At 37.6% G+C, this 25,571-nt stretch overlaps 2 protein-coding genes across 3 annotated transcripts in view; one reads left to right on the forward strand and one right to left on the reverse strand.

Annotated features, from left to right (window-relative positions):
• The window catches only part of LOC311295030 (NACHT, LRR and PYD domains-containing protein 3-like), a gene marked incomplete at its 5' end in the record, with an annotated part of 145,985 nt that overhangs the window by 46,654 nt on the left and 73,760 nt on the right, over positions 1-25,571 (forward strand). The window lies entirely within an intron of this gene.
• Positions 1,299-25,571, reverse strand: LOC311295403 (uncharacterized protein). 2 transcript variants are annotated; one of them, XM_084416763.1, is made up of 8 exons: positions 25,054-25,571; positions 23,260-23,880; positions 19,987-20,076; positions 15,684-17,645; positions 8,963-9,136; positions 5,414-5,575; positions 2,158-2,204; positions 1,299-2,082 (listed from the first exon to the last, which is right to left on the reverse strand). In XM_084416763.1, exons 2-8 carry the CDS (start codon positions 23,823-23,825, stop codon positions 1,520-1,522), a joined length of 3,564 nt encoding a protein of 1,187 aa, XP_084272889.1. In that variant the 5' UTR covers positions 23,826-23,880; positions 25,054-25,571; the 3' UTR covers positions 1,299-1,519. The 2 variants fall into 2 exon arrangements, with proteins under 2 accessions (XP_084272889.1, XP_084272890.1); XM_084416764.1 differs by lacking the exon at positions 25,054-25,571 and adding an exon at positions 24,064-24,624.

A 25,571-nucleotide genomic window follows, 5' to 3' on the forward strand; every position in this document is an offset into this window, starting at 1 on the left:
CTACATTCTAGCATGAATTACTATGATTAGCATGTTGCTAATATGCTTAGCATGATGCTAGCATGATTAATGCTAGCATGATGCTAGCACATTTTGAGTTGTTTTTATCATGTTTACCCTAAGCTAATTACATTTAGCATGTAGCTATTCACAGCTAGCATGTGTAGCATTTTGGAAGTCCTGTTTACTAGCATGAGTCAAAAGAGCCAACCACGATCTTTATACAATGTTCTGATGCAGAGATATAGGTCTTGCAAAACGGTTGCTAGGGTGCTCTATTTGGTTGCTAGGGAGTGGCTTGGCAGCTGCCAATGATGAAACTCCAAAGGCTGCTTGTCAGTGTGAATGATAGAAAACCAACTCCACGCCTCTGTGACATTCAAAATGGAAGATATCCCTCTTTGGATGTTGGTTGCTAGGGTGCTCGACAATGGTTGCTAGGGCGGGGCTAGGAAGTGTTGAGGTGATTCATGATTGGCTGTTTGCTGCCCCGAGTCAAACGAGACCACCCTCATGTTTCTATGACACTTCTATCCGGAGATATCCCTTTGATCTCTTTCAATGGAAGTCAATTGAACCTGTTGCTAAGGTGCTCTAAATGGTTGCTAGGGCGTGGCTTGATAGCTTCACAATGATCCTGAGAGACTGATTGGTCGTCTGAGTAAACTGAGCCCGCCCCCTTGTCTCTATGACACTGTGATCCAGAGTTATGTTCAATACAAAATCCCTGTGCAATTCGCCATAGTAGGAGAAACACACGTGCTTCAGGGCCGACCTTCGCCATAGTAAGTCAATGGGGCACTTTGGGACGCTCCTGCCCCCCAGGGGTGACACTTTTACCCCATCGTGAGGAATGTTCTCACAGAGCCTGTCAGCCTCTTCAAATGTGGCAAATCACACGTTTCTACGAAATCCTCGCTCAGAGCTACGATTGGTCAAAGTTGGTCGCAATGCAAAGTCTATGAGACTTGTATAAATATGAGCAATAACAATATGATTATCCATAACCCTACAGTAGATGCATGTGCTTAATATCACTCAGCACTCAAATATATAATTACACATTAAAATAAAGTGTGTTTTGACTTTGATTATTTGTCCCAGACTCGTTTACTTTCCTGTTCAACAGTTCTTCTGTATTAGATTCAGTCCAAACTCTCTTTTGATGAAGATTCATAAAGTGATTCAGTCAAAACTGGACATTAAAAAGCAAACGTGTAAAAACAGTGAAACTCAGGGTGACAAACGTTTATCATGAATGAAAATAACAGTCAAAGATCAACAACTGAAGAAACATGTTCAGACTGAAACAGGAACAAGCGTTTATTGACCATAAACTACAATAACATGATTAAACTGTAATAAAACATGTGAATTATTAAGTATTTATGTAATTACACACTTCTGATAAAAATGAGAAATTTTCTTTGTAATTTATTTTACAGTGTGTGTGTCAGTCAGTGTGTGTGTGTGTGTGTGTGTGTCAGTCAGAGTGTGTGTGTTTGTGTGTGTGTGTGTGTCAGTCAGAGTGTGTTTGTTGTTTAATGTGACACAGAGACACTGAAGATTTATAACTATAAACTCCAAATCCAGCATAAAGTGGTTCAGTGAATGTGTGTGTGAATGTGTGTAAGTGTGTGAGTGTGTGTGTGTCGCGTGAGACGCTGTAGAAGGACAGAGTGCCGGCCGACACGTCCACAAACACTCCTACTCTCTTACAGGATCCTGAACCAGCAGAAACAGCAGTGGAGTTATTATTGTGACAGACAGTGAATCCGTGATTAGAGCAGATCAGACTCCAGGACTTCTCATTACGTCCAAACACACAGTCAGAACTCTCTCCTTTCCTCTTGATTCCTTTATATGACACTGATATTTCAGGATAAACTCCACTGTATTCAGCCTCCCAGTAACAGCGTCCAGTCAGACTCTCTCCACACAGAACCTGACGATGATGCTCAAATCTCTCTGGATGATCAGGATACGACTGACTCTCTAACACACGCGTCACCTTTCTGTTCTTCTCAGACAGAGCGAGTTCAGTGTGTGCTGTGTTTGGATCCAGTGTGAGATCAACGGCATCTGAACACAAGAACACACACATTACAACAGCAACATTTACAACAACACACACTAAAACTGTGTTTGAGGACTTACATCCGTGTAGTCTTGATGCCATCATTAACTCTACTCCGTGATCCACACTAGAACACACACACACACAAAATAATAATAACTTTAATTACACTTATGAGTCGTATTCAATATTAATAAATTAGAGATTTTCTTGTTGATCAAAGGAAAATAAACTAATTAAATTCAAACACTCTCTCTCTCTCACTCTCACACATGCCAACACACACACACACACACACACTCTCTCTCTCTCTCTCTATCTCTATCACTCTCTTCACTCACTCACTCGGTGGCTTTGTTGAGTTTCTCACACACTCTCTCTCTCTATGGCCAGACTGTGCTCGCTGAGTCTCTCTCTCTCACACACACACACACACACACACACACACACACACACACACACACACACACACACACACACACACACACACACACACACACACACACACACACACACACACACACACACACACACACACACACACACACACACACACACACACACAGTTCACAGTTCACATCAAAGTCAATTGTGCTGGGTGCAAGATAGGGCCCAATGGCCAATCATATCATTTGTATACAGTACTTGGAGGTGCACGTAATTCTTGGCATGTAACGTTATACAGAACTCGGCAATTAACAGATTTCCAATGTTTGTAAATTCTTGTTGACTCAATAATAAATTGACATTTCAGAATTGGATCTGTTTGTTTGTGTTTCATTTGCATATTAATATAACATTATGTCTCGCTAGCTAGCTAGGTGTGTGACAGTGAGGAAATGGCTAGCATCATTTACTTTGATGATTTACTTATCAATCGCTCACGGCCCAAGCGAACGATCCACTCATGTACCACTCACTCACACCGGTAAAACTACCTTCGCTCAAATCCCACTCCGGCATGACATTTATCTGTATTATCTGTCTTTGTTTGTGATGAATTTCTTGAATAAATGTCTCAATTACAGATGGCCTATAGATCAAATTATAGATAAGATATTTGTGGTTTTAAACCAATCTATTGTATAAAGTGCTGTATAAACAATCGAGACATGACTTGACTGCAGAATTGCAGAGCTGGTGCAATCATATCCATGTCGCTGTGATCAGATGCTTTATTACTGCTGATTTCTCATCACTGTGTTTTTGTTGTGTTTGTTATGAAAAGAAAAGTGTGCAACACACATTAACATATTCATCTAAATGTCGCTCTCAGCAGCGTCTGCGGCGTTGGGATGTTCACTAACAGTTTACTACTGAGAAGGGATTTCAAACTTCTTATTATCCCAAAGCAAAGAACGAAAAAGGAACTATGCTATTTGCTCTCTCAGTTTCTCCACACTCACTTTCAATTTATTATCCATCTTCGTTCTAAACTTAGATGTCAACAGTGTATTTATGTACAAAGTGCACAACTTCATTAAAACAATATTTTAATTCTATAACTAGAGATGCACTAATTACAATTTTCTAGGCCGATTCCGATTTCCGATTTTTCATTGAGTTTGACCTGCCGATACCGATTTTAGCCGATACCGATTTAATTTTTTTCTAACCACTTTACAGCACACACAAATATTTATTTTCGATCTTTTCTTTAACCCTTTCACGTGTAAGTTTAAAATATTCTAACTGACACATTGAAATTATATTATATAGATTAGAATAGATTGTTACAGACATCTGTGTGTATTTTACAAACTCCAAATGTATTGTTTTACTCGTGCTTATGTGTATTTAAAGATCTGAAACCTAAAATAAACATTATGAGGTTGAAAACACTGCTTAGTTGTGATATATGACATCGCTGAACGCGTCCGACTCTGGCTCAGCGCCAGCCAACGCGCGAAAGCACAGTTTGAATCTGGCAGTGATGTGACGTCACTGAACATGCTAAATGTGGCGCCGTAATGTTACTCTCAGGGGCACAGAAATAAAAATCCCATATATGAGACCGTACCGCTCAAAAGGTTAATCATGCGGCGCCTGAGTGCATTTGACCGGCATAAAATCGGCATATGTCAGACTCGCCGGTCATGGCCGATCACGTGAAAATCGGCCAATTCCGTTCACCAGCCGATCAATCGGTGCATCTCTATCTATAAACTCAGATATATTGCTTATTTCACATAAAGCTCAAATGTGCTGCCTAACACACAAGAATGAACCTCACTGGTTCTTGCGGAGGCTCAAACGTCCTGCAGAAACTACAGCAATAAGTTACAATCACACTTTTTTTTTTTAACACCTCATGCACAACCACAGAAACAGAGCTACACTTTCTTGCAGAAACACAGAGAAATCAAAAATCCAAACATGTCTCTCAACAATGGTGACAATTTTTTATTTTTTTTTATTTATTTTTATTCATACTGCAGTGCATGCTGGGAGTTTTACACAATACTGGAACCCAGCATGCATTGTGACATGAAACTTTTGATTGTCACCATTGTTGAGATTCATGTGCTGATTATTGATGTTGATGTCTGTGTCTAAGTCAAGGAGGAGTTTGAAATGTTTTAATGTTCTGCTTGTCAGGTGTTCATTAGTGTCTGAATTCACTCACTTTTTATTCACTCTGTCAAGTGGACTATATTAGTGAACTAATGTAGGGAATAGTGATTGAGGGTGATTGGGAAAACAGCCTCTGAGTGTTGATTTTGAACGCTGTTAATTCACAGTATATTCCTGTAGGCTATTTTTGTTTTCTACAGTATATTACTGTTTTAATGGAAAATGGTATGAAATTGTCAGAATTTGGCCTTTTTTTACTGCAAGGGTTAACAAAGTGTGTAACGCGAGAATCAAACTCCTTGGTTCTTAGGGAAGCTCAAACGTGCTCTGTAACACAAGAATAACTCTCACACATTCTCACACATCAAGCAAGCATGTCTGAGCGTCCGTTTAACATAACTGATGTGTGCGCTGATGAATTTTATATGTGAATAAAAGAGTCAATTAAATCTGTTAATCATATAAAGTGATCATGTCTCTTCAGAAAATTTGGATTAAACTAAATTCAAAAAGATCAGTTTCACAATCTCTTTATGAACTTTTTGAAGCGTTGAAGTAGCACTGTCAATGCACATATCACAGAAATATCTCAGATTGTATTAAAATTTCTTCATTTCTGTTCTGAAAATGAATCTTACAGGTTTGGAACGATATGAGGGTGAGTAAATAATGACAGAATTTTCATTTTTTTTGGTAACTAACCCTTTAAAAAAACAAAACCAATCACACTAGACAGGATTATTGTTATATTACTTAACATACTTGAGTTTGTCCAGATGGTTGAGTGTATCAGAGAGCAGCTTCAGTCCTGATTCTCCTGGGTGATTGTAGCTCAGATCCAGCTCTCTCAGGTGTGAAGGGTTTGAACTCAGAGCTGAAGCCAGAGCAGCACAACCTTCCTCTGTCACCAAACACTTAGATAATCTACAACAACAGTAAGTGACCATGTTAGTGTGCTTCATCTACTGGTGGCCTCTGATTGATTTAAATGAAATCACAGTGTTGTAAAATGTGCAAATTATCAGCTACAAATTATCTTAAGGATCTAATTGTAAGTTATAATTTCAAAATAAAAAAAACTCTATTTTTACCCATGAAATTAGGGCTGGACGATATGGCCAACATTTATATCACAATATATAATATATTTCTTAATTTCAGTCGATACGATATAATTCCGATATCGATATGAACAGTATAATAGCCTCAGGAAAAACTGCCAAGAACGCCCACAATGAATGTCTGTACCTACACACTTCTGATAAATTAATTTGCCAAGTCTCTGAAACCTCCTCCTATAAAACTATATAATATTTTAGAAATAAAAATGGTACAAAATAATATTTTTTAATATTTCATTTGTATTTAGCCTTCATAGAAACAAGAAATGTGAAATCACCGTCAAATAAACATAAGACTCTCAACTTAATAATATTAATATCTTTAACTTTAAACTATAGGCTAACATAGACTGATAATATTATTCTTATAGATTGAAACAAAAGTGCTTCAGCCAGGATAAAGAATATGAAAAGTGCTCAAAGTTGCTGCAGAAAAACAACAAAAACACATGTTGCTGAGGGACATTTTGAGTGTTGATGACACCTTGAATTCATTCCGATTGATGAATCTGAATGTAGTGTTTACATGAATGCTAAACAAGTGATCGGGTCACAAGCTTTTATGTCACAAGCTTCAAATCGGAATAGATTTTTTGACATGCGCAAAAAACTCACAAATAGAGTTTCCCGCTGTTTGCACATAATAACTATTCTCCTACATTGATTCTTTATTTGTTTTAAACAGCAGACTTAATATTTGTCCATTTCTGGTCATAATTTGGAGACAATGAACATATGAACCGTTGTGCCATGTGGCTTATATTTATCACGCAGTAAAAATGCCCCTCCCTGCCATTTCTCGTCTGTGGATGAGAATCTGAAACAAGGACTGCTGGGACGTTGTCCTGCTCCACTTCACAGATGCTGAGTGAAAGGAGGATTATAGAATGACGGGACACTCATTTATATGACACTTTATTCAACAGGAATAACAGCTCGTTCGCACGTCATACGTCATTACGCTATTTCAACGTCATTGCACATGCGCAGTCCTTTCAGTTTCGGTTTTCAATCCGATCAAATGTTTTATGATTGGATTAGAAAAGGAATAAACCACCGCTCTCAATTCGATCAAAATTTCATTCGGATCGAGCTCAATCAAATTGATTAAGGTGTTTAAATGAAGGCTTTTCAGTCCGATCGAGCCATCAATCTGATTACTAATGGATTATCTGGTTGCATGTAAACATAGCCTATGCCTGTAATGTATATTGGAATATCGGAAATGTGTTTAAAAATCATATCACCGTTATTGAAAAAACATTATATCGCGATATACACTCACCTAAAGGATTATTAGGAACACCATACTAATACTGTGTTTGACCCCCTTTCGCCTTCAGAACTGCCTTAATTCTACGTGGCATTGATTCAACAAGGTGCTGAAAGCATTCTTTAGAAATGTTGGCCCATATTGATAGGATAGCATCTTGCAGTTGATGGAGATTTGTGGGATGCACATCCAGGGCACGAAGGTCCCGTTCCACCACATCCCAAAGATGCTCTATTGGGTTGAGATCTGGTGACTGTGGGGGCCATTTTAGTACAGTGAACTCATTGTCATGTTCAAGAAACCAATTTGAAATGATTCGAGCTTTGTGACATGGTGCATTATCCTGCTGGAAGTAGCCATCAGAGGATGGGTACATGGTGGTCATAAAGGGATGGACATGGTCAGAAACAATGCTCAGATAGGCCGTAGCATTTAAACGATGCCCAATTGGCACTAAGGGGCCTAAAGTGTGCCAAGAAAACATCCCCCACACCATTACACCACCACCACCAGCCTGCACAGTGGTAACAAGGCATGATGGATCCATGTTCTCATTCTGTTTACGCCAAATTCTGACTCTACCATCTGAATGTCTCAACAGAAATCGAGACTCATCAGACCAGGCAACATTTTTCCAGTCTTCAACTGTCCAATTTTGGTGAGCTCGTGCAAATTGTAGCCTCTTTTTCCTATTTGTAGTGGAGATGAGTGGTACCCGGTGGGGTCTTCTGCTGTTGTAGCCCATCCGCCTCAAGGTTGTGCGTGTTGTGGTTTCACAAATGCTTTGCTGCATACCTCGGTTGTAACGAGTGGTTATTTCAGTCAAAGTTGCTCTTCTATCAGCTTGAATCAGTCGGCCCATTCTCCTCTGACCTCTAGCATCAACAAGGCATTTTCGCCCACAGGACTGCCGCATACTGGATGTTTTTCCCTTTTCACACCATTCTTTGTAAACCCTAGAAATGGTTGTGCGTGAAAATCCCAGTAACTGAGCAGATTGTGAAATACTCAGACTGGCCCGTCTGGCACCAACAACCATGCCACGCTCAAAATTGCTTAAATCACCTTTCTTTCCCATTCTGACATTCAGTTTGGAGCTCAGGAGATTGTCTTGACCAGGACCACACCCCTAAATGCATTGAAGCAACTGCCATGTTATTGGTTGATTAGATAATTGCATTAATGAGAAATTGAACAGGTGTTCCTAATAATCCTTTAGGTGAGTGTATATTGATATTGAATTATTGTCCAGCCCTACATGAAATCTAAAAGAATTAACCGTCTGGGGTCGACAGACATACCGGCGCCTTTTGGGGGATTTTTTCACATAGCAGCAAACGACCTAAAATACTAATTTATATAATTTATGGTAATATGGTTATACAGCAATACATCATTCGAAACTGTAAAAAGTTTACTTTCATTTGTGTCCACTTGCAATCAAAGCAAAACAAACAGGATGTTTTCTGCCATCTCTGTGAACTTTTTTCTGCAGTGCGTCACAAAAAAGAAACAAAACTCAGCGAAAATTTGTCACATAGACATGAGCAATATATCTGTAGATACATGTAAGTGTCTACTTTTAAACTATCCTATTCAAAATGAAAACAAATATTCTGTTTCTATAATCTGTATAAGAGAGAGAGATGTAACTGTCTCTCGTGTCAGCTTCCTGCAAATGTGAACATGCCTACAGATAGCGCACGCTATTCATATGGTAATGATCTGAGGCAATTCATGCAAACAGAGTCAACACCCACATCAACTCAAAAACGCATCACGTTTCATCAGAATGATCAGATTAATTTACTTTAATTTTGGGATGCGGTGAGAAATAATCCTTGAATAAGATTAATTTCAGAATAAGTTTGCCACGATATGTCCTTGTGTGGTTATTTTTCACAGACCCTCAAGTACCTCAGTATGTTGAGTTGACAGTTTGGACTCCTCAGTCCAGCACAGAGCAGCTTCACTCCTGAATCCTGCAGTTCATTGTTACTCAGGTCCAGCTCTCTCAGGGGGGAGTTTGATGACTGAAGAGCTGAAGAAACAATTTCACAGTCCTGATCTGTGAGATTACAGTCTGCAAAACTGAAAAAAAGGAGAACTGATTAAAAGGCATGCTGAAGTCAAGACCAACTTCAACATATAACATCATGCTGGTTGTCTGTTCAGCAGGAAGATCCAGCAATTAAAATAAATGAACATGTTTATTCTGGTTTATACAAAACTTAATTGAGGTAAAAGGAAACTGTTCATTTTAGGGGTGGAACGGATCGCAGTTGATCCATGATCCGTACGGACCTGGGGTCTCATTTATAAAACTGTGCGTAGGATCCTTACTAAAAGTGTACGTGCGCCCGATAGCAAAAAATGGCGTACGCAAAAAAATATTCAGACTTATAAAACCGTTCGTACGCCAGAACCTGCGCAGAATTCACTTTATAAATCCCAGTCAGCGGAAGATTGTGCGAACATGCGTCTCCACCCCGAAATAACCATATATGGAGCTTACAACGCCTAGTTTTACTATGGAGATCCTCATCTGCATATCATTTGCATATGTTTATTCATCTACGTGATAACGTTTAATGGTACAAGACACATTACATTCATAAAAATCAAGTAGTTGCCTATCCTTGCCTTGTTTTTGAATACATAAATCAAATAGTGTAAAATACATTTCAGAGAAAGTTTTTCTCAATCTTTTCCACTGGCCGAATTGTATTTTTAATTGATTTATATTTTTAATGGAAACAGATAGGCCTTTGCCATTATTTGCACGAAACTATTTTCTCAGACAATCTTATCAAGATAAGCAATTATCTCTGTGGTTAAAACATAGCACGCCACAGGAAAAGTGTTCAAAAACATCGCATCCACAACAAATATTTTTATTGACTGAATTTGAATATAAAAAATGCTGTAACTTCTCAGTAATGATTTCATGTTTAAGTGTTTAACTTCATTCATTTGAATGGCATATTTAATCTAAATGTTTATATCAGAAGTAAAACATAGTTTAAATCATTATTTTATTTATTTAAACTGTTAGTTGCTCAGTTTCACTAAACGACCGATGGTGAGCTGGAGTTAAGTTTCTTTTTGGTCACTTTTAGACAGAAAATTATCCCCATATTTGCTTCAAGTGACAGGCTTGGTGAGTGAAATTATATTTGTATTATCTTTCTGTATATGTTTAATTTTCTTTAGATTTTCTGTCTAAAAGTGACCAAAAAGACACTTAACTCCAGCTCACCATCGGTCGCCAAACTGCTCCATCTCCAAAACGTTCGTACGCATGGGTCAGAGTTTGCGTGCAGGTGCGCAAATTTTCCCATCAAGTTTGTTTTTTATAAATCACAACTTAAGCGTCGGAAGTGGCGTACGCACATTTTCAGCCCCTTTTTGTGCGTACGTCACGTTTATAAATGAGACCCCAGGCCCCACGGTTCGGCACGCATGTGATTCGCGGATTAACTGCTAAATTTTACCATCATATAGTAAAAGTTTATAATTTGAACGTGTTTTACACATTCAACCAGTTTTAAATGTGGAAGAAGAGGCGAAAATTGGGACAAGCACCCGAAGCGCGTGCATGCAAAGAGACAGAGAGGCGCGTTTCAGATAGCGCTCGAACACCAAATTGATTCCTCTTACTCGTTTCCTTGCCCTTGAACGGACACAAAATTATGTCAAAATACTCTTCTAAATACCCGTCTCGGCAAGTATTCTGTCGGTTATGTCACAAGTGGAATGTCTAGAAAGAAACCAGCTGTTTTTCAGTTTTTTCAGTCCGTGCATTTGGTCTTAAAGGAACAGCACACACCTAATATTCCTACAGTTGTCTGTGTCATTAATGTTAACAAAATAAAGCTGAAAACAAAGATGAAACCATATTTAATTTCTACAGTGTTATTTTAAATTAGGCTTCATTATTAATTTCTGTACCTGAATACTACTGTTAGACTTTGTAACTTTGTTATTTAGTATTCATCTCTCCTTGTAATTTGTGCATTTGTTCTTATTTTATTACCGACTGTTCACTTTATCAGTTAGGCTAGTAGTTTTTGATGTGGTATCGAATAACTTCAAGTGAGCTTTAAGTAATAAATTAAAAGCATTTAAAAGCTGATCCGAAAAATTATCCGACCCAGGGCTCGCAAAATTTCAAAATCGCTGGTAGCCCTTCGGGCAGGCACTCTTCAGATTTTGGTAGCCCGAAATGAATTTTACTAGCCCAGATAAAAAGACAATTTTATTAATGTAGAAAATTGGTTAGGAGTCAAAACAATGAATCAAAAACTTTTTCAAACCACAAAATATCAACAAATATGCATCTGGTTCTAACTGAACTGATAGGTGTGTGACCAGTATGGAACATGAATCAGTCTGTGTCGGTGGCTCAGCCCCCAGTGAGGGTATGATAAAATAAAAAAGTAACACTTTAGTTTAGGGTCTAATGCTCACTATTAAGTTTCATTAACATGCAGATGGCAGTGTTTTATCATCACGGAGGTCCCGAATGTGAGGTAGGCTAGTGAAGGGGGTTCAGGGGCATCCCTGAGAAAATTTTGATTTCTCTGATCTACATATGTGCATTTTAAGATGTTTTGAGGGCCAAAAAAATTGGATAACAATAGCTTTAAAACCATGTAAGTGGGCAGCTGATTATTTTTCTCTCCTCATCAGCATCACACTCCTATTCTCTTTGTTTTTCTCTTGCTCTGTCTCTTCCCGTCCTAAAGCTGAGCTTTGACTGATATAGACTTTTCATTTTTGTCTGTCAGTGAAGTAAACTTAGGGTCAACTGATAGGTTGATTTATGAATCATTTTCTCAGACGCATTAATTTACTGAAAGCTACTAGGAAAGCTAGGTAGCCTAACTAAGTTTATTAAATTCATTTACAGTATGTACACATTCATTATTGATCTTATTCCTAATACAGGGCTTTATAATCAAATAGGTCCTACATTTAAGGTTATTAGGGGGTTCAAATTTTTTATTTCTCTGATATGTCCATTTCAAGACGTTTGAAGGCCAAAAAAGGATAATAAATAGCTTTAAAACAATGTCAGTGGGCAGTAGATTGTGTCAATACCTGCTCTCACTTCTTATCCATCACTCTCTCTTTTTCTCTCAGTCTCTTCATCTTGCCCTGTCTCTTCCCCACCTAAACCTGAACTTTTTTAATTTACTGAAGGCTACAAATTGTATATTAATTCTCAACATGTACACATTCATTATTAATCTTGTGCCTAACATGAAAACGGCTTTGTTAATGCTCTGTTAATGTCCCCTCACAATGACAGTAAACTAATTATTAGTCACGTTATATAGGCCTATTTTCAGTTCAAAATGGCGAAATTCGACAAAAGTATATTCATTTGTCTGATTATTTTTGTCATTCGTTTCACATTTATGACCTAAAAAAGCTGTCAAATATGAAATGTTTAGTTTAGCTACTTACATCTTATCTCGCACTTGGCCGTAAACTGAAGCGTCAGTCGCTCTGCTCAAATTCACGCTCTGCAGCATCTTGTGAACATAAAGCCCGCCTACTTTGATTTGATTGGTCATCTCAAATATTCTGACATTGACAGACCAATGAGACCAAATGAACACACACACACACACACACACATTTCTGACGTGCGCTCTGCGCCGCTGCGGATTGAAGATGAAGAACGCGCTGAATCTGATTATAACGAAACTGAAGCGAACACTATTTCAGATAGCCCGTCGGGCAGGCCGGTTATGCATTTTGGTAGCCCGACTGGAAAACACAATAGCCCCGGGACGTCGGGCAGGCGATTTTGCGAGCCCTGCGACCCGAAGCTCAAAAACCGCAAATGGACCGCAAGTAATTTTTTTTTAATTTTTTATAGTGAACCGTGAATGTTGTGATCCGTTCCACCACTAGTCAATTTGGTTGAGAATGAAAACAACACACTGCAATTAGTGCAAGTAATTAATGTTTTATGCTTGTGAACATAATATTCATCAAACATCCATCACAATGTGTCACATGTAGTGGTTAACCCTCTGGGGACCAAAAAAGCGCCCGCGCGTTTTGCTCGTTTTTTTTTTTTTTTTAGCAATGAAAAATAAACACAAAATGCTCTGTTAATTTTGATCTTTCATTTTCGTGTAATACATCAATCGATCCTGTTCAGTTTCTATTTTTTTTCTGTATACTCACAATAAAAATAAAGTGTTTTGCTTTTTGACAAATAAAGAAAAATTAACATGATGCTATTTCTGCCTTCTCTCTGTCAGTAAACTCCCATTTGAAACGCGTTCGAAAATGATCTATAACTCCGCGAAAATTCAGTCAAACAGGCAAACAGACCCACGGGCATAAAGCTTGAGATCGCAGCTTTTAAATGAAGTAATTTATATAAAAAACAAATATTATCAGCTTCTGTAATCTGTATAAAAAGAGAGCGACTCCAGTCGAGCTCATTACGAGCCATTCAAAAGTAATTTGACCACGCCCCGGAGAGCGCGTGCTATTCAAACGCAAATTCTGAGAACCATTTCAGTCTGTGAAACGCCCCCACATCAGCTGTAAACAAAGAGGCATAATATAGCCTACCTTATGGAGAAAAGTTTCCGTGCTGATATGAGGAGCAATATGAGGAGCAGATCCCGCTGAGGAGTGAGGTAGGCTAAGTTATCCTTTCTCAAGTGTTAATGTGGAATAACGTTATGGAATAACGTTAGTGTAGACCTATGTAAACAAAAAGATGAATCGCGTTTCTATAATATGAATCGCGTTTCTGTGAGATGAATGAAGGGTACATATTTGTAAAAACTGTTTAGCCTAAATATGAATTGCGTTTCTGTGAGATGAATGAAGGGTACATATTTGTAAAGACTGTTTAGCCTAAATATGAATCGCGTTTCTGTGAGATGAATGAAGGGTACATATTTGTAAAGACTGTTTAGCCTAAATATGAATTGCGTTTCTGTGAGATGAATGAAGGGTACATATTTGTAAAGACTGTTTAGCCTAAATATGAATCGCGTTTCTGTGAGATGAATGAAGGGTACATATTTGTAAAAACTGTTTAGCCTAAATATGAATCGCGTTTCTGTGAGATGAATGAAGGGTACATATTTGTAAAGACTGTTTAGCCTAAATATGAATCGCGCGTCTGTGTGTGAAAGAATAAACTGCTTTGCTATAGCCTACTGAGATGAGTAAAAATCGACTGAAATATGTTGAAATAAAATGTATTTGTATAAGCAACGTATTAAACTGCAAATTAACATTTATAGGCTATGCCCTAATATTTCATAAAAACAACGTCAGGCGAAGTATGAAAGACAACATTTTGTTGACTAGATTTGGGTACAGTTTTTACTGTAGAATAGACTGTCACATCAAATAAGCTTTTCTGCTCATATATATATATATATATATATATATATATATATATATATATATATATATATATAAAAAATACTATTTTGTCAAAAATAAAGTCATAGACTAAGATGTTCCAATGTTGGCTATATTCAAACTAATGAATACATATGATAAAATGTAGGCCTATAATCTTTTTTTTTTTTTTACAAAGAAAGAGTACTTTTTTGCAGAAATATTGCTGAAATTGTAATTATTGTTGTAATTGTAACCTTTTTAATAAAATAGCAAAACATATTTACAAGATAGATGTAAGCAAAATCTTAAATGGTCAATATAAGTCTTCTTCAAAATATATATTTTGTCCTTGCATTGTGGCTCTCAGTCAGTGTCACACCTGAATGAATGGCTAATTATGCAGAGTCATTATGCAGAGTGGGTGGGACTGGGTAATCTAAGGTGTAAACTACTCCTCCCCCTCGCATATTGGCTTTCCAAGCAAAACCTGTTTTACACCATTTAAATCAATGTATTTTTTTTTTGTGAACGATAAAGCAAGACTATTTTCACATAATTTTGAAGCTAGAACTCGAAGAGACAACATCCATTAGTCAAAAGTCTTGTGGGCACATATTTTGCATGAGTTTTGTGGTCTTATTTCAGCAACTTTCATTTTTATTTTTTTAAATAACCACGCATAAACATTATTCTCTTAAAAATATAAACATCTACATACATGTTGCTCGCATATTATGGTAGGCCTGTTTGTGCTATATAGAGTGAATTTACACCTTTTCCATTAACATGTTTATAAATAACTGAAAAAAGCACAAATGTCAGAGCATGTCAGAACATCTCAAGGGCCCCAAAAACAGCTTGGTCCCCAGAGGGTTAAAGTGGTATGTGGCAGGTGGGGGAACCCTAAGGGAAAAAATACTCACCGTGGGAAAACATATTGAGTATCGTGGTATAGCAATACTTTTTGGGACAAGAGTGTCACTGTGGCACCAACTATCACAATACTTATTTACTTGATATTTTAATGATTGTATTATGGTCCATCTACATCTACACTGATACGATGACAATACTATGTTAAAATTGACTGGGCTGAAAATGGAAACAAATTATATTGACATTGATATTATTAATCTATTTATTTATTAATTTATCTGAGGTGCCGGAACATAGTTCCAGACCGTTTCTAGCCCACTTTAACCCCTGGTCACATGTAATAATTGTGTTATTAGATCTTCACACTCACCAAGCTTTTCTGCAGTTCCTCACAGCAGGTACCAGTCTCCTTCGACCCTCCTTTGATTTAATGTTGTACTTTTTAAGGTCAAACTCATCCATCACCTCCTCTGACATCAGGATCATGTTTGCCAAAGTTGAGCATTGTGCAAGAGAAAGAATTTTACGTTTTGCTTTAGATTTTAAAAATGCCTGCATTTCTTCAACAACAGAATTATCCTTCATCTCAATCAAGCAGTGTGACAGATTAATCCATCTTTCAGGACTGACATTGTTTTTTTGACCTCGTTTGAGGTTTTGGATGATTTTCTTGATGCTCTCTGGGTTGTTCTCTGTGTGAATCAGCACATCCTGTAAGAGTCTCTGATTGGACTCCAGTGAGATGCCATGAAGGAATCGAAGAAAAAGATCCAGGTGTCCATTTTTACTCTTCAAGGCTTTATTCATTGCTTCCTTCAGAAACACATCAATAGGAACATCCTCACACTGATTTCTGGACTTTCCTGTAATTAATATTTTCAGAACTTCACTGTTCTTGTGTAAATAGCAGAGAAACACATACAGTGCTGCAAAAAACTCCTGAAAGCTGAGATGTACAAAGCTGTAAACCTTCCTGTGATAAATCACAGATTCCTCCCTAAAGATCTCAGTGCAAATCCCAGAATACACTGAGGCGTCAGTGACGTCTATGCCGCTCTCAATCAGGTCCTCCTCATAGAACATCACATTGCCCTTCATCAGCTGATTGAAAGCCAGTTCAGCAAGTTTCACAATCACTCCTCTGTTGGACTGCAGGAGCTTCTCTGGATCTCTCTCTTCATATTTCTGGTTCCTCATACTTGTTTGAATGAGGAGGAAGTGTATGTACATTTCAGTCAGAGTTTGAGGGATTTCTGCACTGAGATCTTGTTTCAGGATGTTTTGAAGCACAGTGGCTGAGATCCAGCAGAAGACGGGTATGTGGCACATGATGTGGAGGCTTCTTGCTCTTCTGATGTGTGAGATGATTCTGCTGGCTTGATCCTCATCACTGATTCTCTTCCTGAAATATTCCTCCTTCTGAGGGTCATTGAATCCCTGAATTTCTGTGACACGGTTGATGTATTTGGAGGGGATCTGACTGGCTGCTGCTGGTCTGGTGGTGATCCAGATGAGAGCAGAGGGAAGCAGATCTCCTTTCATGAGGTTTGACATCAACACACCCACTGATGAAGACTCAGTCACATCAGAAACTTTCTCACTGTCTGAAAACATCAGTGTAATTCTGCTTTCATCCAGACCATCAAAGATCAACACAACTGTACATTCATCATAAATCTTTGAGTCCAGATCTTGAAGTTCAGGATGAAAGTCCAGCAGAAGTCTGTGAAGACTGTACTGATGATCTTTAATCAAGTTCAGCTCTCTAAATGGAAGAACAAATATGAAATCTACATCCTGATTGGCTTTTCCCTCGGCCCAGTCCAGAATGAACTTCTGCACAGAGACGGTTTTTCCAATTCCAGCGATGCCTTTAGTAAGAACAGTCTTGATTTTGTCTTTCTTCTCTCTTCTCTTCTCCTCATATCCTAGTTCAGGTGAAGGATCAAAGATGTCATTGCAGTTGATTGGAGTGTCTTGGAGGGTCTTGTAACTTTTCTCCATCTGTAGCACCTCATGTTCTTCATTCACTCCTTCACTCTCTCCCTCTATGATGTACAGCTGTGTGTAAATCCTGTTCAGGAGGGTCTGATTCTCTTGTAGTTTGAATCCCTCAAATAAGCTCTCATACTTGTTCTTCATGCTGGATTTGTGCTGGTCTTTGACTCTCTGTAGATCATCATGCACTGGCTGGTGAGAATCGAGCTGCAGGGCTGCTTCTGTGTCATGATGACTGATGTGTTTCTGACAGGAGGAGGATGAGCTGGTCTGACAGGAGGAGGATGAGCTGGTCTGATAGGACACATCTCTGATCTGGTCAGCTCTCCCACCACTGAAAACACATTTGTGAAAATAAAGAAAATAATTAAATATGTTTAATATGAAAATCATATCATATGAGTAGTGTTTGCTCTTACAGGCAAATTTCCATCTATTATGGCCAAATGACATCCTAATATCACACATGGAGTTTCTCAAGGTTCTGTTCTAGCAATGATATTTTAACCCATCAGTGTTTCCCATTCATTAACTAGATTGTGGCCGCCCACCATAGTCTAATCTGTCCCGCTACAGTTTCATAATAAACCAAAAATATAACTAAACTTAACCATTAAAGTTCAGGCAGAATTGACCAAATTTTGTCTTTGTGAAATTTGCACACTGATCATGGGTTGGAGCTCTTATAAATCAGGCATGTGGGGCAGATAATGACCTCCATATTTAAAATAAGAAGACATCAAGTTTTCATTAGTCAAAATGTTCAAAAAAAGAAGAAAAGAAGACAGAAGCCTAACATTTTTGGCATAAAGATTAAACCAGAAACCATTATTTTAAAATATCACAGAAGCACTGACATGGAGAAAAAGCAGTTTTTATCTTAAATGATTACATGTAATTAATTTACAAGTAAATGATGACTGACGGGCAGATGAAAAGAGACTGCAAACTCAACTTGTTTCTGCATTTCCTTGTTGCACATTAATGTCTCCTTTGCCACAAGTGAAGCATTTGAAAAATCAGAGATTTTAAGTCTAAATAACCTGACACCTTTCCTTTAGAAAAAATAAAAAAATAAAAAAATAAAACAATAAAATCACAGACTTCCTGTAATCTTGATCAGCTGATGTGGATCCTGTTTTTTTTTTAAAGTTCTTTATATAAATGATTTATGTATATGCTTCATTGTCTGGTTTGAGCAGTCATGCATTTGTGTCATCAACATAATATTACAAGTTTAGAGACAATCAGTTGATTCGTAGGAAGTTATTATTGGCTGATTTATGAGAGATCGATCAGAGTATCCTTACAAAACACTTACATTTATATCAGGGATGGAAATTAGCACCCGCCACCAGCCAAATGCGGGTGATTTTGTGTTGTGGCGGGTAAACTCACTTCACCTACCGGCCACCGTGGCGGGTAAATAAAAATATACTGTTTCACACAGACGGCGGACACTTTTAGAGGACATAAGTGTACGCTGAAATAAAGTCTTTCACCTCAGAAAAACGGACTTTCTTGTCCTGTCTCGTCAGCCGTTATCCTGTTCTCGTAGCGAACACTCTTCAATTGCACGCGCAAATGTGGCGGCGCGCGCTGTGTATCGCCTCACTATAAAGTGCAAAATAAACTACGAGTATGCAACGCCGTTACGTTGTAAATTACACAAAATAAAAGTAATGCAGGGATGCTCTTCATACTATTCACCAGGAGCAGTTTCCATGGTTCATTAACAGTTATTGTTAATATTGTGTATTCACCATGGTAACTGTCATTTCCATATTAACCCCAAAATGCCACTTTATTTTTCTTTGTGTTATTTTGTATATTTTTAAATGACTCTAGTGGCTCATACCAACATTGTATTAACAAAAACTAGTTTGGGACTGCTATTTAATAGCTTTAGCATAGGCCTAATGTTTATTTATTAGTACTAGTCTTTACTATTAGTCATATTCTTACAATTTATGTTAAGTAAAGGGGGACAGTACTTGTGTGTGTGGAAAGAGCCGGTTTCAATAAAACTACTTGTGACATGTCATATTTGGCTTTGACTTTGACTGAACATTTGCTCTCACTTTGCGGAAAAAATATTGGGATATATATTGTATATCGATATTCAGCCTAAATAATCGGGATATGACTTTTGGTCCATATCGCCCAGCCCTAGTTTCATTGTTGGGACTAAAAACCTAAAACTGGAAGCCATAAAAGACCACGAATCATTCAAATGCCAAATCCAGGTAAAAAAGAGAAATATATATATAAGAGAGAAAGAGAAAATGTCAGTATTTCATTGAGACTTGAGATTAAATAAACTGCTTAAGTATTGTAGATCTTGTAGTATTAATTTTCACATGCAGTTACACATTGTCGGTTAAAAACAAGAAAGTGGTAAAAGTGTAAAATACACTTATTTAAAGGATAATTGTCAATATAACACTGATGCAACACATGTAACAAAACTCATTCCTGTGTAAATGGAGGTCTAACAGAGAAATGTCAGAGAGAAGCATAAGAAAACACTACTTAACAATTCCTTTCTTTGCATCTTGACTTCCACTTGTTAATTGTTATACTTGTTAAAGAAATTTAGCCATGTGAAATGTAAAATTTTCTGAACCTTTGTGCATTTTGTTCATGTGTCTCTCACCCTACATGATGATACTCACACAGGGTCAGAGGTCACTGCTCCATCACTGAATTTTGTGGCCTTCATGGTCAGACAGTTGGATACTGGAGAAGCTGCTCTCTTTCTTTTCCTGTTGTTGATAATGAGAAATAAACAGAAATATTTCAAATAGTTTCCATGCAGATTATTTGACTGCTCCATTAAATTAACCCTGTAAATACTTCTGTAATTTATAGAGCAGTATTTGTATTAGTTTTAGAGAGAAAACATGTTTTATTAATAGTAGGGTACAACAGGGCTAAAGGCCACCGGGGTAAAAGCTGCATTTGATTGTATTATCCTTTAAACCACTAGATGGCACAAAAACTTTCCTAAACATCCACCTTTCACATGGACATTTGGCTGATTATTGGCGTTATCACGGACAGCAGCACAAAGTTGATTCTGTGCTTAATTAATCTAATATTTCATGTTTTTAAAATGTTATTGGATACCACTACATTTATTGAATATATTTTTGAGATAAAGGTCTTGTAAACGATTTTCGCTTTTGTTCAAGGTAATTTAAGCAACAGTTTTTCTGAATATTATGTGAACTTTGGTAATTGGCCCTAATGTTGAGGCTACAGGCACAATAATAAAAAAAACAATTCAATAATTAATAGCTGGCTGACTTTTCCATTTGTTCCCCCATATTTATGAGGAAACTATCATATTAATAATTTCATATAATAAATTATCAAAAATATTGTAACTACTGTAAAACATTTTTATGGGATCTCAAAGGTTGCAGAATCTTTAGTTTTTAAAAATTTAAATGAATAGGCAATATTTTAATGACAAAACTGCATTTAAATTACTTATCAAAATAAACAGAAAATAGTACAAACAAACTTTGCTGAAGTTCTGGTGAGTCTTTAATCCCGAGTCTGCGGTAAAGGCCCCTTTTACATTTATACGATTTTTAATCAAAAGAAACCACTTTAATGATTTATGTTATCAAAATGCGTTGACACATCAATGTTCAATAAAAACATTCACTGTCAGGCCAAAAAAGAGTCTCTGTTTGGATTTAAATAGGCAAAATAAATGATGGAAGCTGTTTTATGGAAGACATCATGTACAGTACCAGTGCCTAAGATAACAAACCCCTCTGAGTTCTCACATTACAGACCAATTGCTTTAACAGCGCAGTTGAAGGTCTTTGAGAGATTAGTATTACACCATATTAAGCAGGTGATGATGCTGCTGAGGATAAACTACAGTTTGCCTATAAAACTGGTGTTGGGGAAGATGATGCAATTATTTATCTCTTACACAAATCATTAAGTCATTTAGAGACTCTGGATAACATCGTCAGAATTACTTTCTCTGAATAACAAGCTTGATTGTTCTGATAATACGATACAAGTCTAAGAAGGGTCAAAGTTGTATTTATCTGTTAAGACATAATGCATATAATATAATCTTAATGCCTTGCGGAACTGATACTGGAAAATAATGGTTATTGTTGTGAATGTTTTTTATTTATTATTATTACTGTGTGGTATGTGCTGCTGTGACGTGTACATTTACGACTCTGGGGATTAATCAAGTTTATTGAATTGAATTGAAATGCTTAAGAGTCTATGACTGGATCATCATTGTGTTTCTAGCATGTTATATGTTTGGCAACAGCAGAGGTGTAAAGACAAGAGGTCAGAAAGTAGAAGTCCTGCCATATGTTTATTCCACCCATGAACTCAGCAGCTGATTCACTAATTAGTTCTGTCTCCTGCTGAAAAACTGTGATAATTAGCAAATCCAGGTGATTGGAACAAAATACTGAGGAGGACCTTTACTTTCTGAACCTGGACTTTACACCTCTGGGCAACAGTTCTTCTAACCCTAATTGATGGAGTGTGTAGCTTTTCATTTATTAAACAACCATGTAGGAAGACACATCATGGCCATATTCCAGGATTATAATGCCAAGATTCATCAGGCTCAGATTGTGAAAGAATGGTTGTGAGGAGCATGAAGAATCATTTTCACACATGAATCGGCTCCTCTGAGTCCAGATCTTGAATTCTTTGAAAGTCTTTGGGATGTGCTGGAGGAGACTTTACACAGTGCTGGACTCTTGCATTAACAATACAAGATCTCGACCAACAATTAATGCACTTCTTGATGGAAATAAATGTTGTGATGATATCAGCTGACTTTCAATGTTGATGCTTTTGACAGTTTTTTGTATTTATTTATGTCTACTTTTTAAAATCAGTCAATATATTCACAGAGCACTGGTGAAGTGGAGCAAAGAAAAAAACAATATAGAAGAATCATAACTAATATTTGTGTCAGCCATTGATGTTTATTTACTATTTTTGAGGAGTTACTTTAAAATATCTTAACTGGAATGACCACTTTTTCATTATATTTACATTTAGTGCAAGTCCAGTGTAGAACTTTTTCTTCACAAAAAGTATCTTAATTTAAGCTACTATAACTTTGTTTTATTTTTACTTTAATTGTTGCTTGCTTTCACTTCAGCAATAAAATCCTATGTGTCTTCTATTAAAAGAGGCCAGTGGTCCAAAGCATTCATGAGTTTTTTAAATCATCAAATGGAGTTTGAATGTCACCTAGCGGCCATATTGGCTACTGTGCCTAAAACTCCCAGAGCATATTGATTGTTTGGTACAAACTTGAAAGTCAACTTGGTTGGATTTACCACTTTTTCAGTTTTAGGGTGCCCAGGCACAGGCTTTATATTAATAGAATAAATAAATAAAATGCAGTACATTAAGTGCAGCAACCATTTACGTTTAGATATGTGATTGTTTAGTATATGTTCAAGAATAGGGGTGCCAGGTGAGAGGCTACTGAGACTAACTAGTTATCTGGAGTCCAAGACTATCATCTATAGCAGGGTTGGCCAATGTCAGTCCTGAAGAGCCACAGTCCTGCAGAGTTTTGCTCTAACCCTGATAAAAAACCACCAGTCTGTAGCTCTCAAGTAACTTTAAGAACTTGATTAGCTTATTCAATGTGTGTTTGATTATGGTTGGAGCAAAACGCTGCATGACTGTGGCTCTCCAGGACCGACGTTGGCTACCCCTGATCTATAGATATGTTCAATTTGGATGTATAACACATATTTTATTTAGCCTTTTTACCCTTTATTTTTAATAACTATTTGTGCAACCATACGCACACATGTGTTTGTGTGTGTTATTGCCAGTGTTGTAGTTTTCGGGGCGATTAAAAAAAATTATATCTCGTCTAGGGCGCAAACAGAGTCCAGACCGGCCCTGAACTTAATGATACTCACACAGGGTCAGAGGTCACAGCAGGTCCATCACTGAATTTAGGGGGATTCATCATGGAGTTGTCACTCTTCATGGACACACAGCTGAATCCTGAAGATGGTCCATCACTAAATTTAGGGGGATTCATCATGGAGTTGTTACTCTTCATGGACACACAGCTGGATACTGGAGATGGTCCATCACTAAATTTAGGGGGATTCATCATGGAGTTGTTACTCTTCATGGACACACAGCTGAATCCTGAAGATGGTCCATCACTAAATTTAGGGGGATTCATCATGGAGCTGTTACTCTTCATGGACACACAGCTGGATACTGGAGATGGTCCATCACTAAATTTAGGGGGATTCATCATGGAGTTGTTACTCTTCATGGACACACAGCTGAATCCTGAAGATGGTCCATCACTAAATTTAGGGGGATTCATCATGGAGTTGTTACTCTTCATGGACACACAGCTGGATACTGGAGATGCTGCTCTCTGAGTGTGAACAGACGCCTCCTCCTCTCTCTCCTCACATACACTCGTACGGTTCTCCTCCTCCTCTCTCTCCTCACACACACTCATTTTACTGGAAGTTTGCTCCTTCTCTTCCTCCTTTATGAGAGACTTGATTTCAGACCTGTATGTGGACACAGAAAGCATGCACAAAACACAACTGAATTTCGACACATTTGAGTTAAATGCATTTAATTCAATTTAACGCAGCATTAACAGTTTTTCTCCAGTTAATAGTGTTTGTTTGTAGAGCAACATGTCAGCCACCCTTTCACACACAGCAGCCTCGTTTAAACACTGGATTCACCTTCACTTTAATGACACTGCTGAACTCTTGCAGGTGTTTTTCACAATCCGTTTTTTCGTCTTGCATTAACCAAATATGATGTTATTTATAACCCTCTTTCTCTCTGAGCTCCGCGCGCTTTGGTCTCTAGCACCGCCGCCGCTGCTACTCTGCGCTGTGTTGTTTATGTTCGTGAGTAAAGAGCGGGACTCGAGACACTAGCGGTTCAGGATCGTGGCTTGACCGTTTATTCCACAGCACGGCATCTATAGAGTTGATAACATGAACTGAACTGAACTTAAAAACCAGCAAAGTACATTTCAATGCACATGCAATTCAACAGCAAGCTCGTGCTGCTTGTATTATCATACATAGCTTTGCATTAGCCACTATGCATTTATCACATTTAAAAGGAAAAACAAAACATTTTAACTCTCTACATTACTCTGCATTTAGGTCTTTAGCAGTTTAAAACACAAAATATCTCAATAAACTGAACTTAAGTGCGATAACAACAAAAAAATTCCATTGCTTTTTCCACTGGCTTATAGAGTTGATGAACTGAAGAAAATATGACGCAGTACTCACGTATCAACACTACGGTACATCAAGAGGCTCAAACAGCGCTAAAGGCACTTGAATATGTCCTTACAACAGTGTTATAGGGACATCTTGTGGACAACATAATATACTGCCTTATCTTGATTATCCTGCGACTACACTTCCTTTCCCCAGTCTCACTGCGTCACTGAACATTACAATAGTCTATAGATTATTTAAAGAATCAAATAGTATAAATTCAACCAACTATTTCAACATTAAACTAAAATTCTCCTGTTAAAAAGTGTAAGTTTAACCATATTCGGACATTTAATGAGTTTTACAGTTGACGTTAAGTATCAAGAAAGTAAGTTCAACTTTATCATGTGTTTGACTTTGAGTTCGTCATATGGTCTGTTTAGACGCAAATACTGACCGATATTACAGCTATGAAAAGTTTAACGAACTTACTGTCACATGTGAAGCGACTGCTGATTTTCTATCTTCCGAAATGGCGTCTTTACAGTCATCGGCTGTGTCCAAATTCAGCGAAACATCCTTCTGAGTACCAGAGAATGTCTAATATGGCGAGAAGTTTCACTCTCACTACACTTCCGGCTTCTGAACTGGTTGCAGTTCCACTCTGATTCCATATGAGGGCGCTCACAGGACGAGTGCAGAATGAATGGAGGTCAATGGCGGTATACCCCTCAAAATCCACTTTTCTCAGGATATAATTTTTTGTCTAGTAATTTGAATGTTGTATTCAAAAGGAGATGCAAAGAAATTACACATTGCTGGGTGTTAGATTTTTTAGAGTCACTTATTTGCTTTAAAAAAGTCTTTCAAAATGTCAATGACGTCAGAATGCTGACGTCATTAGCAGAATGCTAGCGTGTTATGGGCAACAACAACTCAACCTGTAAGAAATCAAAACGACATAAGTACTCGTTCATTCAACTTTCGACCTAAAACCCATGTTGAACTTG

The sequence above is a fragment of the Rutilus rutilus genome (genome assembly GCF_951802725.1).
Source record: "Rutilus rutilus genome assembly, chromosome: 1".
NCBI lineage: Eukaryota > Metazoa > Chordata > Actinopteri > Cypriniformes > Leuciscidae > Rutilus > Rutilus rutilus.

Excerpts from the sequence above, each read along its gene's own strand:
- LOC311295403 (XM_084416763.1), bottom strand. The coding sequence starts at position 23,825 with ATGAGTGTGTGTGAGGAGAGAGAGGAGGAGGAGAACCGTACGAGTGTA. Across the intron at positions 17,646-19,986 it reads GCAGTGACCTCTGACCCTGT|TGGTGGGAGAGCTGACCAGA; the intron begins GTGAGTATCATC and ends ATGTGTTTTCAG. Across the intron at positions 2,083-2,157 it reads GGCATCAAGACTACACGGAT|ATGCCGTTGATCTCACACTG; the intron begins GTAAGTCCTCAA and ends TCTTGTGTTCAG.